This window comes from Phyllobates terribilis, unplaced genomic scaffold, assembly GCF_046119375.1.
Source record: "Phyllobates terribilis strain yellow unplaced genomic scaffold, ASM4611937v1 Scaffold_11__3_contigs__length_659146591, whole genome shotgun sequence".
Taxonomy (NCBI): Eukaryota; Metazoa; Chordata; class Amphibia; order Anura; family Dendrobatidae; genus Phyllobates; species Phyllobates terribilis.
Window position 1 is genome coordinate 565,905,749 of NW_027362771.1, and position 13,455 is coordinate 565,919,203.

The 13,455-nt window shown below is 45.5% G+C and overlaps 1 protein-coding gene across 1 annotated transcript in view; it reads right to left on the bottom strand.

Moving 5' to 3' along the window:
• The window catches only part of COL5A3 (collagen type V alpha 3 chain), a 280,312-nt gene that overhangs the window by 155,916 nt on the left and 110,941 nt on the right, over positions 1 to 13,455 (bottom strand). The window contains 1 exon segment of the mRNA XM_073654124.1: positions 11,547 to 11,714. Coding sequence (XP_073510225.1) covers positions 11,547 to 11,714 — 168 coding nt within the window.

The window sequence follows — 13,455 nt, forward strand, 5'->3', positions numbered from 1 at the left end:
TGGAGGATCTGCAGAGATCCACAGCTCAGGTGGGAGAATGTGTCCACAAGACAACTATTATTAGTCGTATGTTCCAAGAAGTAACAAGAAGAAAGACATTTTTGAAAGTGAGCCATAAGAAGTCCCATTTGCAGTTTGCAAAAAGTCATGTAGAGGGCACAGTGATCATGTGGAAGAAGGTGCTCTGGTCAGATGAGACAAAAGGAGAACTTTTTTGGGCTAAATGCAAAATGCTATGTGTGGTGGAAAACTAATACTACACATCACCCTGAAAACATCATCCCCATCATCACACATGGTGGTGGCAGCATCATGCTGTGAGGAGGCTTTTCTTCAGCAGGGGCAGGGAAGCAGATCAGAGTTGATGGGAAGATGGATGGAGCTAAATACAGGAAAATCCTGGAGGAAAACCTGTTAGAGGCTGCCTTTAGACTGGGGCATAGGTTCACCTTCCAGCAGGACAACGACCCTAAACATATTGCCAGAGCTACAATGGATGGTTTAGATGAAAGCATATTCCTGTGTGTGAATGGCCCAGTCACAGTCCAGACTGAAATCCCATTGAGAATCTGTGACAAGATGTGAAAATTGTTGTTCACCCACACCTCCATCCAAACTCACTGAGCAAGAGATAGTTTGAGCAGCTCAGTGGTTAGGACTGCAGCCTTGCAGCACCAGCATCCTGGGTTCAAATCCCACCAAGGACAACATCTGCAAGGAGTTTGTATGTTCTCCCCATGTTTGTGTGGGTTTCCTCCTACACTCCAAAGACATACTGATAGGGAAACTAGATTGTGAGCCCCAATGGGGACAGCGGTGATTATGTATGTAAAGCGCTGCAGAATATGTTAGCGCTGTATAAAAATAAAGATTATTTATTATTAAAGAAAAATTGGCAAAAATTTCAGCCTCTACATGTGCAAAGCTGGTAGAGACATCCCCTAAAAGACTCGCAGTAGTAATTGCAGCAGAAGATGATCCTACAAAGTGTTGACTCAGGGGGCTGAATACAAATGCACGTCACACATTTTCAGATTTATTTTTAAAATTTTTAGAAAACCTTGTATCATTTCCTTTACACTTCACCAATACTTGCTACTTTGTGTTGGTATATCACATAAAATCCCAATAAAATACATTTAAGTTTGTGGGTGTAAAGTGAAAAACTGTGGAAAAGTTCACAGGGCATGAATACTTTTCAAGGCACCGTATAGAGTTGATATTTGTACCTACCTTTGAAGATCATCCATTCCACTGCTGCAGGAGAAATAAGGTTTGATATGGTGTCGACCTCATTGACATTATGAGTCCATCTGTGCGGTGCATGGATGAGCTCAGCCAGGAGATCTTTGCTCTTCCATTAGGATTGCATGTTTAATGCCCTTTTTACATGACTCAATCCAGGCTGTTAAGCAATCTCCATGTGTTAAAAATATATACAGTGTATATATATATATATATATATATATATATATATATATATATATATATATATATATATATATATACACATACACATACATACACACACACATTTATCCACATATTATACATACACATGTATATTGCACACATTACGATTTATATGAATATGTACGGTATTGTGCAAATGTTTTATTCAGGTGTGGAAAAATTCTGCAAAGTAAGAATGTTTGCAAAAATACAAGTGTTAATAGTTTCATTTTATCAATTACCAAAAAGTACAAAGTGAATGAACAAAGTAGAAATCTAAATCAAAATCAGTAGTTGATGTGACCGCCCTTTGCCTTCAAAGCCGGATTAATTAATTGTAGGAAGAAACATAGTTGTTAACTGAAATGGAAACAGTTGTGGCGGAGGCTTAAAACTGGGTGAGGAACAGACAAACTCTGATACAAAGGTGAGGTTGTGGAAGACCATTTCATGTCACAGATCATACACCATGGTAAAACAGAACACTGCAACACAACGCAAGGTAGTTATAATGCACCAGCAAGGTGTCTCCCAGGCAAAGATTACAAAGCAGACTGGGGCGTCAAGATGTGATGTTCAAGCTCTTTTGAAGAAACACCAGGATGTTGGCGACACCTATGATTGTAAACGCAGTGGTCGGTCAAGGATACTTATTGCAGCAAATACACATTATGCTTACTTCCCTTTGAAATCAGAAGATGTCCAGCAGTGCCATCAGCTCAGAACTGGCAGCAACCAGTGAGACCAGCTACATCCATCTACTGTTCTGAGAAGTCTGGCCAGAAGTGATCATCATGGAAGAATTGCAGACAGAAATAAACATACCATTGACATGGAGAAAAAGGCCAAGTGACTAAACTTTGCATGAGAACATAGGAACTGCTTTGCAGACAAATGGCAGTAGGTCCTCTGGGCTGATGAGTCAAAATTTGAACTTTCTGGCTGTAACAGAAGTCAATGCATTCACCAAAAGGCCGGAGAGCAGCACAGTAATGAGTGCCTTCAACAGTGAAGCACATTAGAGGTTCCTTGTAAGTCTGGGCTGTATTTTGGCAAATGAAGTTGGGGATTTGATCAGGATTAATGGTGTCCTCAATGATGAGTGATCCAGGCAGATACTTCTCCATCCTGTAATACCAGCAGGGAGGTGTCTGATTGGCTCTTAATTTATTCTCACGCAGAAAAACTACCCCAAATCTCCAGCCAATGTAATTCGGATCAAGGAGTCCTGGAAGTGATGATCCGGCCCCCAAAGAGCCCTGATTTCAACATCATCCAGTCTGTCTGGGATTACATGAAGAGACAGAAGGATTTGCATCCACAGAAGATCTGTGATTAGTTCTCCAAGATGTTTGGAACAACCTTCTTGTCAAGTCCCTTCAAAAATTGTGCGCAAATGTACTTAGAAAAATTGAAGCCGTTTTCAAGACAAATGGCGGTCACACCACATATTGATGAGATTTCTCTCTTGTTCATGCATTTTGTTAATTGATAAAAATAAACTATTAATTGTTCTATTTTTTAAATCATTTTTGCTTTGCAGCATTTTTTTTTACACCAGCCCAAAACGTTTGCACAGTGCTGTGTATAACAGTGGCGTTGGTTTATGGCCCGTTTACACAGGCTAATGAACATTCTATACGCAGAAAGTTCTGTAAAGATCGGCCCAAGATCGCACCATAATGCACGGACTGGCCGGCGGCTCTCCTGAGCCGAGTATAACAGCTTCATATATTTCTATGCAGTTGTCACACTCAGGTGGGGAGAGCTGCCGGCCAGTCCATGCACTGCAGTCCGATTTTGGTCGGATTTATACGGCCGTCTGACTGCACCCTTAATGTGATTGTGTTGTGACCATAGAATGTCATGTTGTTGGCAGCATATTAACCGTTACATGGGGCAATGTGCTGCCAAAAAAATATCATTTTTTAACCAGGTTAAAAAATCATCAGGTTAAAAATTATTTTGCTCGTTTGATGGGTAATCGCCGACCTATATGACGCGCCCCCTGGGCCAGTGCTGTAGTGCGGCGCACGTGTGCGCGGGGGGGGAATACCCGGAGCCGGATCCGATGGGGGTAGTAGTCTCCGAGTGGCGGGGACCCGGTCCGTGCCCAGGGTGGTCAAACTAAGTGTGTGGCAGTCTTTGTAGATGTTGTTTAAGTGTCGACTACGCCACCCGTTGATTTGCGGTCGCAAGGCCGCCGCTGCAGAACAGTCCGCTGAGGCCGGTGGTATGTGTGCAGCAATGGTGGTATAACCCCCAACGGGAGAGGTATGGCCTCAGGGCAGCTGGTGCGGGTGAAGGGAGTGATAGAAAGGGCGTCCCGGTACCTTTAGTGCTGGTAGTGCGATGGAACACAGAGACTGATTGCAGTTTTCAATGCTTTACTCACAGATGTTATCAGTGTCAGTCCTGCAGGTGATGACGACCCGAGCCGTGCTGCGTCCACCAGGTACGGGGCTCGACCAACCCCCAGGCAGTTCCAGAGTGTGACCTTGAACTCCTTTCTCCGTTCCTTTCTCTGGCCGTCCCCACTAGGGACCCACCCATGTCCAGCTTCCTCGGGCCTTCTGGTGGCGAAACCTATCTCCGGTTTCCCTGACCCTATGTGGCGTGCCTTCGTGGTGAGTGTAGTGAGTGGTCACGCCAAGACGTGGCCACGACCTCCGGTTCCTGGCTGAGGATAAGTGGCCTCCACCAGTTCGGGATCCGGTACCCTGATCTGCCAACCCTTCACCCGCTGACTCCTAGCGTGTTCGGGTTCCCTCTTTCTTCATGTCTCTGGGCCTTTCTCCAGGTTCCATTCCTTCCTTGTTCCTTGTTCCTTTCCTCTTGTCTTTCTCTCTCTTGCTCCCTTCAGGAGCAGCACCCAGACAGGGCTGCTGCTCCCTGTCACTACTCTTTTCCTCTTCTTCTGTCTGACTGAACTCAACTCCTAAGATGGTGCCCACCTTTTATACTCCCTCTGACACCCGAGCCCAGGTGACTAGCCACCAATGGGCTCCTTCCTATGCCCAGAGTCCCTCCCCTCTCTGCTCCTGCACAACTGGGATATTCCTCCCCCCCTCCCACTCCAGCCAGGGACAGACGCTGTCGTACCTGCACATTTATCTGGTGGGAGTACCGTTGATCTGTCCCCCGGAAATGGGATGTATGTGGTGCATGCAGCTAACTGAGTTCTAGTCCACACTCCATCCTTACCCGGGAGTGGAATACCACACTTCTGGTTCGAGGTGCAATACCCCTGTAGCAGCCGAGCCCTCGGGGTGCTACATTCCCCCCTGGTAAACCACAGCACGTCCTCGGGCTGAAATAGAGTAAAAACAATTTTTAAAGTGTACGTACACATAAAACACATCAACTTTCATCCATCCCTTTATGGGAGGTTTTCTCAACAGCTGGCTAATGCCACCGGAACTCTTTTACAAAAACACTATGTAAAACTTTGGCATCATATCAAATTTCACATTAAGGCATTCTCAAATAAAACATTCTTGAATTCTCGGGTTCTTGGGATCTTGGGATCTGGCCGCTCTCAGTCTTCGGCCAGGTAGAGGGAAGGGATGACCGCTCTCAGTCCTCGGTCAGGTTAGGGATTAGGGCAAAAATAGGCAACAGTTCTCTTTCTGTCCCAACGGGGACCACACTCTTAGTGGAAACAGTCCCACAACAATCCTTATACCCGGTCGGGTAACTATTTACATCTCCTCTTTTACCGTTTACGATTAACGGTGTGCTCCACATGCTCCTTTCTCTTCCTCAGGTTCAGACCCGTCCGGGCCCTCTTTCTCCTCCTCCTCCTGGTACGATTGCTCCTCTTCTTCCTTGACCCGGTGGACATGAAGGGCGTACCACCCCTTCACTCCCTTATGCCTGGTATAGGTGACGGTATCTCCAGGCATCAGGTCCCGTCCACTGTGCCCCTCCGGTAGGTGGGACTCTACGTCGCTCCTGTTTACAAACACCTGGCTTATGGTCTTCGGGTCTTAGATGATGCCCCAGCCACATGCCATGTGAAACTTAACAACAGTCCCGGTGACTCGGGGACCGTGAGCTGTACGGGGGGTCCTGGCGGGTCCTTGTCTTCTGCTCCACGTTTTTAATGTGGAGCCACTCCTCCTTCACTTTCCTCTCTCTCCGCTTCCGCTCAAACGTTGCCAGTTGTTGGCGGCAGGTCTCATAGCGCCGGGCGGCGCCCGCCCGGGTCTCCTGAGTGAACCCCATCAGGTCTTCTCCAGTGGGGTCCCCCTCGAATTGGGCGTCCTCCAGCGGGGTGAAGAGAGGTCCACGGGCTCCGGAGCTGGGATTAGCGGTTCATCTGGGGCCCTTGCTCCTACGGGATGACTCTTCCTGGAGCGGGGGTTGGTGTACTCAGGCGGCCAGACGAATGGTGTCCCATCCGGGCAGGTGTGCTGCTCATACAGGTCTTTCCCCAATGATGGCACGACTGGGGGCCCCGGCTGGGGTGCAGCGCCCGCGGGCACTCGGCCTTTTAACCAGGCCGGTGACTTTCTGATCGTGCCCGGTGTTGGGGAGCACGGTTCAGGGCGAGGCTCCGCTGCAGAGCTTGCTGCTGGAGGGCTGACTACTGGTGGTGGAGGTACGGTGGGCGGTGCGGCACCCAGAGCTTCGGGTCCCGCGGCGGAGGTAGGGGCAGGTCCGCGGCCTCAGGGCCCGGAGTAACGGCGTTCCCCTTACTTGTCGTTGCGGCCTCCCCCGCGGCGTCGTCCCCGGCCTCCGGTCCGCTTCTGCTGCCTCTCGGGATCGACGCGGTGCTGGATGGTGGCTGCACCTCCGGTTGGCAGGTCAGCGTGCGCCGGGTCAACTCCTCCTTCCACCCGGCGAGCACGTCTCGTTGCGCCCAGATCATCCTCCTGTTCAGCTCTTCCAGCGCGGCCTGCGCGTACTCCGGTTCTTCCTTCTGGAGCACCGCTAGCAGCTCTGCAATCTGGTATGGCGGCTGTGGCGGTGAAGCTCTCCTCCGTATCCGACATCTTCCTCCCCCCTAGTGGACCGTGGCCTACCTTGCGATGATCCTCTTCCGTAGGCCGCGGCTCCGCAGTGGATCGTCAGGGTTGAGGACCTTCCGTCGCGCTCCTGTGACGTCAGCGTCTGCTGGGCTCCTTCCAGGACCTTACGCGACGTCTGGACGTGAGGCGGGGCTTCAGTTCTCGCGTGCTTTTGGAGTCCACGCCCCTCTTCTTCCCGCGCGGCGTCTTCAAGATGGCGTCCAACGGCGGGAAAACTCCACGGAAGGCGGGAAGAAGGCTGAAAATGGCGCCGGATGGCGGGAATCTTCACCGATGGCGGGAAGAAGGCTGAAGATGGCGCCGGATGGCGGGAATCTTCACCACAGGTAAGTTTAAAAGTCTCTTTTTCAGGCACGCAGTACCCGGTGGTTACGGGCACGAGATCCTGCCGACTACGCCAAAGTTGACGCGCCCCCTGGGCCAGTGCTGTAGTGCGGCGCACGTGTGCGCGGGGGGGGGGAATACCCGGAGCCGGATCCGATGGGGGTAGTAGTCTCCGAGTGGCGGGGACCCGGTCCGTGCCCAGGGTGGTCAAACTAAGTGTGTGGCAGTCTTTGTAGATGTTGTTTAAGTGTCGACTATGCCACCCGTTGATTTGCGGTCGCAAGGCCGCCGCTGCAGAACAGTCCGCTGAGGCCGGTGGTATGTGTGCAGCAATGGTGGTATAACCCCCAACGGGAGAGGTATGGCCTCAGGGCAGCTGGTACGGGTGAAGGGAGTGATAGAAAGGGCGTCCCGGTACCTTTAGTGCTGGTAGTGCGATGGAACACAGAGACTGATTGCAGTTTTCAATGCTTTACTCACAGATGTTATCAGTGTCAGTCCTGCAGGTGATGACGACCCGAGCCGTGCTGCGTCCACCAGGTACGGGGCTCGACCAACCCCCAGGCAGTTCCAGAGTGTGACCTTGAACTCCTTTCTCCGTTCCTTTCTCTGGCCGTCCCCACTAGGGACCCACCCATGTCCAGCTTCCTCGGGCCTTCTGGTGGCGAAACCTATCTCCGGTTTCCCTGACCCTATGTGGCGTGCCTTCGTGGTGAGTGTAGTGAGTGGTCGCGCCAAGACGTGGCCACGACCTCCGGTTCCTGGCTGAGGATGAGTGGCCTCCACCAGTTCGGGATCCGGTACCCTGATCTGCCAACCCTTCACCCGCTGACTCCTAACGTGTTCGGGTTCCCTCTTCCTTCATGTCTCTGGGCCTTTCTCCAGGTTCCATTCCTTCCTTGTTCCTTGTTCCTTTCCTCTTGTCTTTCTCTCTCTTGCTCCCTTCAGGAGCAGCACCCAGACAGGGCTGCTGCTCCCTGTCACTACTCTTTTCCTCTTCTTCTGTCTGACTGAACTCAACTCCTAAGATGGTGCCCACCTTTTATACTCCCTCTGACACCCGAGCCCAGGTGACTAGCCACCAATGGGCTCCTTCCTATGCCCAGAGTCCCTCCCCTGTCTACTCCTACACCACTGGGATATTCCTCCCCCCCTCCCACTCCAGCCAGGGACAGACGCTGTCGTACCTGCACATTTATCTGGTGGGAGTACCGTTGATCTGTCCCCCGGAAATGGGATGTATGTGGTGCATGCAGCTAACTGAGTTCTAGTCCACACTCCATCCTTACCCGGGAGTGGAATACCACACCTCTGGTTCGAGGTGCAATACCCCTGTAGCAGCCGAGCCCTCGGGGTGCTACATATACAAAACAGCATATTCAATTACATAAAATAAAAAGGATCAACGGAAGAAATGTACTAAACCTCATCACAGGGTTGGCTCTGGCTTTTATGAAGGGGAGCTCTTGATTTTGTAGCGGCAACGGACAGAACTACAGTAAAATGCATCTCCCAGGACTAACAATGATTATAAGTTATGCCCACATGTGAGTGAGTGAGTCACAACAAGGCTGGTCTTCAGAAAACCATTAATTGTGGTCTTATTTGGGCGCTGTATGGTAGTTTTATTTGATTACTACAGTGGCATGTAAAGTTTGGGCACCCCTAGTCAAAATTACTGCTATTACGAACAGTTAAGCAAGTTGGAGATGAAATGATCTCTAAAAGGCCCAAAGTTAAAGATGACACATTTCCTTTGTATTTTAGGCGAAACATTTTTATATATTGTAATTTTTTTATTTTAAAAAATTACAAAAAGGAAAATGGGCCGATGCAAAACTTTTGGCACTCTTGAAGATTTGTGTGCTCAGATAACTTTGACCAAGTTTTCAGACCTTAATTAGCCTGTTAGGGTTATGGTTTGTTCACAATCATCGTTAGGAAAGACCGGTGATGCAAATTTCCAGCCTTTATAAAAACCAAGCCTCCTCTAACCTTGTGCCAAAAACCAGCAGCCATGTGTTCTAAGCAGCTGCCGAGCACTCTGAAAATGGTGGATGCCCACAAAGCAGAAGAAGGCTATAAGAAGATAAAGCGTTTTCAAGTTGCCCTTTCCTCAGTTCAAAATGTAATTAAGAAATGGCAGTTACCAGGAACAGTGGAGGTCAAGATATGGTCTGGAAGACAAAGCAAAATTTCAGTGAGAGCTGCTCATAAGATTTCTAGAGAGGCAAATCAGAACCTCTGTTTGACTGCAAAAGACCTTCAGAAAGATTGAGCAGACTCTGGAGTTGTGGTACATTGTTCTACTGTTCAGAGACACCTGCACAAATATGGCCTTCATGTAAGAGTCATCAGAAGAAAACCTCTCCTATGTCCTCTCCATAAAATTCAGCGTCAGAAGTCTTCAAAAGAACATCTAAACAAGCCTGATGAATCTTGGAAACAAGTCCTGTGGACCGATGAAGGTAAAATAGAACTCTTTGGCCACAATGATCAAAGGTATGTGTGGAGAAAAAAGGACACAGAATTTCAGGAGAAGAACATCTCGCCCGCCATTAAGCATGGTGGTGAATCAATCATGCTTTGGGATTGTGTTGCAGCCAATGGCAAGGTGAACATTTCACAGGTAGAGGGAAGAATGGACTCAGTGAAGTTTCAACAAATTTTTGATGCAAACATAACACCATCTGTAAAAAAGCTGAAGCTGAAAAGAGGATGTCTTCTACAAATGGGTAAATGGTCCTAAACACACATCAAATCCAAAATAGACGACCTCAAAAGGCGCAAGCTGAAAGTTTTTCAATGGCCCTCACAGTCCTCTGATCTGAACATCATTGAAAATCTGTGGCTAGACCTCAAAATAGCAGAGCATGGAAGACGACCCAGGAATCTCACAGAACTGGAAGCATATTCCAAGGAAGAATGGAAGAATGGAAGAAAATCCCTCAAACAAGAATTGAAAGACTTATGTCTGGCTACAAAAAGCGTTTACAAGCTGTGATACTTTTAAAAGGGGGCGCTACTAGGTACTAACCATGCAGGGTGCCCAAACTTTTGCATCGGCCCATTTTCCTTTCTGTAATTTTCAAATAGTAAAAGATGAAAATATATATCTTTTTTTTGCATAAAATACAAAGGAAATATGTCATCTTTAACTTTAGGTCTTTTTAGAGATTTTTAGAGATCATTTCATCTTCAACTTGCTGAACTGTTCACACTAACTCTCATTTTGACCAGGGGTGCCAAAACTTTTACATGCTACTGTATATTTTGGTTTTATTTGGGCACTGTATAGTGGTATTATTTGAGTACTATATTGTAGTATTATTTGGTCACTGTATGGTGGAATTATCTGAGTACTATATAGCAGTATTATTTCGGCACTGTATAGTGGTATTATTTGAGTACTATATTGTGGTATTATTTGGCCACTGTATGGTAGTATCATTTTAATACTATATTGCGGTATTATTTGGTAACAGTATGGTGGTATTAATTTGAGTACTTTATTGTGGTATTATTTGGGCACTGTATAGTGGTATTATTTGAGTATATTATTGTAGTATTATTTGGGCACTGTATAGTGGTATTATTTTAGTACTATATTGTGGTATAATTTGAGCATTGTATGGTGGTATTATTTGAGTACTCTGTGGTCATATATTATTTAAGCACTGTGTGTTGATCTTATTTAGCACTGAATGGTGATATCATTTTAGCACTACATGTCAGTATTAATTGAGCCTAGCATGTTCGTATTATTTGAGCACTATACCGTATGTTGATATAATTTAAACTCTCTGGTGGTATTATTAATTGTGTACTGTATTGTGGTATTATTTGGTCACTGCAAGTTGGTATTATTTGAGTGTTGTTAGGTGGTATTATTTTGCACTGTGTGGTGGTATTATTTGAATACGGTATTGTTTTTATACTTGGTCATTATGGGGTGGTACTTTTTGAGCAGTGTATGGTGGAATTATTTGAACAGTGTATTATATGAGTACCGTTTAATGGTTTATTTGAATACTTAGAGGTCATATTATGTACATTTTGTGTGCAGTTCTTATTTGAGCACTGTATGGTGGCATTATTTGAGTGATGTCTAGTGGTATTATGTGAGTACTATACAGTGGCGGTATTTGACTTTTGTATTGTGGAATTATATGTTGGTCTTATTTTAGCCCTGCATAATGGTATTATTTTAGCACTTCATGTTAGTATTATTTGAGCACTGTATGTTGGTATCATTTGAGTGATTATAGTGGTATCATATGAGTACGGAATGTTAGTATTATTTGAGTACTCTATGGCCGTATTATTTGAGCATTGTATGTTGGTCTTAGTGCAGCACTGTATAGCGATATTACTTTAACAGTGCATGGCGGTATTATTTTAGCACTATATGCTGATATCATTTGAGCAACATATGTTGATATTATTTAAGTACATTATGGGGGGTTTAGTACTACTTAATGAAGTTATTTCACAAATACATGACATTGTTATTTGGGTACCACATTGTTTAGTAGTTTTACATTGATACATTGCATGACAGTACAACAAATCACATCTTTTGATTTCATGAACCCTAAATTAAAATCTGTTGCCTTAAAAATTTGATAATTCCGAGAGGCTCAAATTAATTTCTGGCTGCAAAAAGAAAAATATAAGAAAACATCCATTGTTACAATTACCGAATTTAATATTTTTTACTTGTTAGTCGCAACATACCGGGATATAACTGCTTTGTTGGGGCGCTAAAGTGCGTTCTGTTCTCCACTCGAAAAGCAATATCTGTCTCTTCAATTCCTTGTCTATGTGTACAAAGTCCGGCCTCTAACGTAACTCCTTCAATTTCTTCATTGAGTTCCAGGGCTTTTAAGACGTTGACTGGGGTTGCTAGAAATGGAAAAAAAAGATCAGTCAGTCATTATAGATAATAGCTAAAAAATATCATTATACAAACTGCATTGTCAGCAAATTAAAATGTGGCGAGTTGTCAAGAGCGTCATGGAAAGAGGGTGGAAGGGAAAACACACAAAGGCCAAACAACAGTTTATTTTGCATGATGAGTACTAGTTATAATACTGCCCCCTATGTACAAGAATATAACTACTATAATACTACCCCTATGTACAAGAATATAACTACTATAATACTGCCTCTATGTACAAGAATATAACTACTATAATACTGCCCCCTATGTACAAGAATATAACTACTATAATACTGCCCCCTATGTACAAGAATATAACGACTATAATACTGCCCCCTATGTACAAGAATATAACTACTATAATACTGCCCCCTATGTACAAGAATATAACTACTATAATACTGCTCCCTATGTACAAGAACATAACTACTATAATACTGCCTCTATGTACAAGAATATAACTACTATAATACTACCCCTATGTACAAGAATATAACTGTTATAATACTGCCCCCTATGTACAAGAATATAACTACTATAATACTGCCCCCTATGTACAAGAATATAACTATTATAATACTGCTCCTATGTACAAGAATATAACTACTATAATACTGCCCCCTATGTACAAGAATATAACTACTATAATACTGCTCCTATGTACAAGAATATAACTACTATAATACTGCCCTCTATGTACAAGAATATAACTACTATAATACTGCCCCTATGTACAAGAATATAACTACTATAATACTGCCCCTATGTACAAGAATATAACTACTATAATACTGCCCCCTATGTACAAGAATATAACTGCTATAATACTGCTTCCTATGTACAAGAATATAACTACTATAATACTGCTCCTATGTACAAGAATATAACTACTATAATACTGCTCCTATGTACAAGAATATAACTACTATAATACTGCCCCCTATGTACAAGAATATAACTACTATAATACTGCTCCTATGTACAAGAATATAACTACTATAATACTGCTCCTATGTACAAGAATATAACTACTATAATACTGCCCCCTATGTACAAGAATATAACTACTATAATACTGCCCCTATGTACAAGAATATAACTAGTATAATACTGCTCCTATGTGCAAGAATATAACTACTATAATACTGCCCCCTATGTACAAGAATATAACTACTACTAGATGGTGGCCCGATTCTAATGCATCGGGTATTCTAGAATATGTATGCGGCCGACCGGGCGCGACTAATCAGCGAAGCAGTGTTTAAATGGGTTGTGCACTACTTTAAATTAACCTCACAATGTATCCCCCCGGGGCCCCTAATGAATTTTGTAATTACGTCATGTTGTCAATACTGCTTGTGACAACATCGCTGACCACGCACAGCCAGCACGCAATTCCCCCGGCTGCAGCCGGATCTTGCTTCCGCTTACATCACGACTATTTGCGGCTGCAGCCAGGGGTCTCCTGTTCCGCGTACCACGGTGAATGACGGGCTGTGGGCGGGGTTATCCCCCGGCTGCATCGCCGCTGACCTCTATGCGGCAAGGGCCGCTGATCTCCCGACGGCAAGTGTGAAGGGAGGACCGGGGAGCGAGGCCGCCAGTCGGGGTACTTCTGCTGCGAGCAGCCGGGAGATGACCGGCTAGCACCGGTCATCTCCCGGCTGCGTCGCCGCTGATCTCCCGACGGTGGCCTGCGTGTTT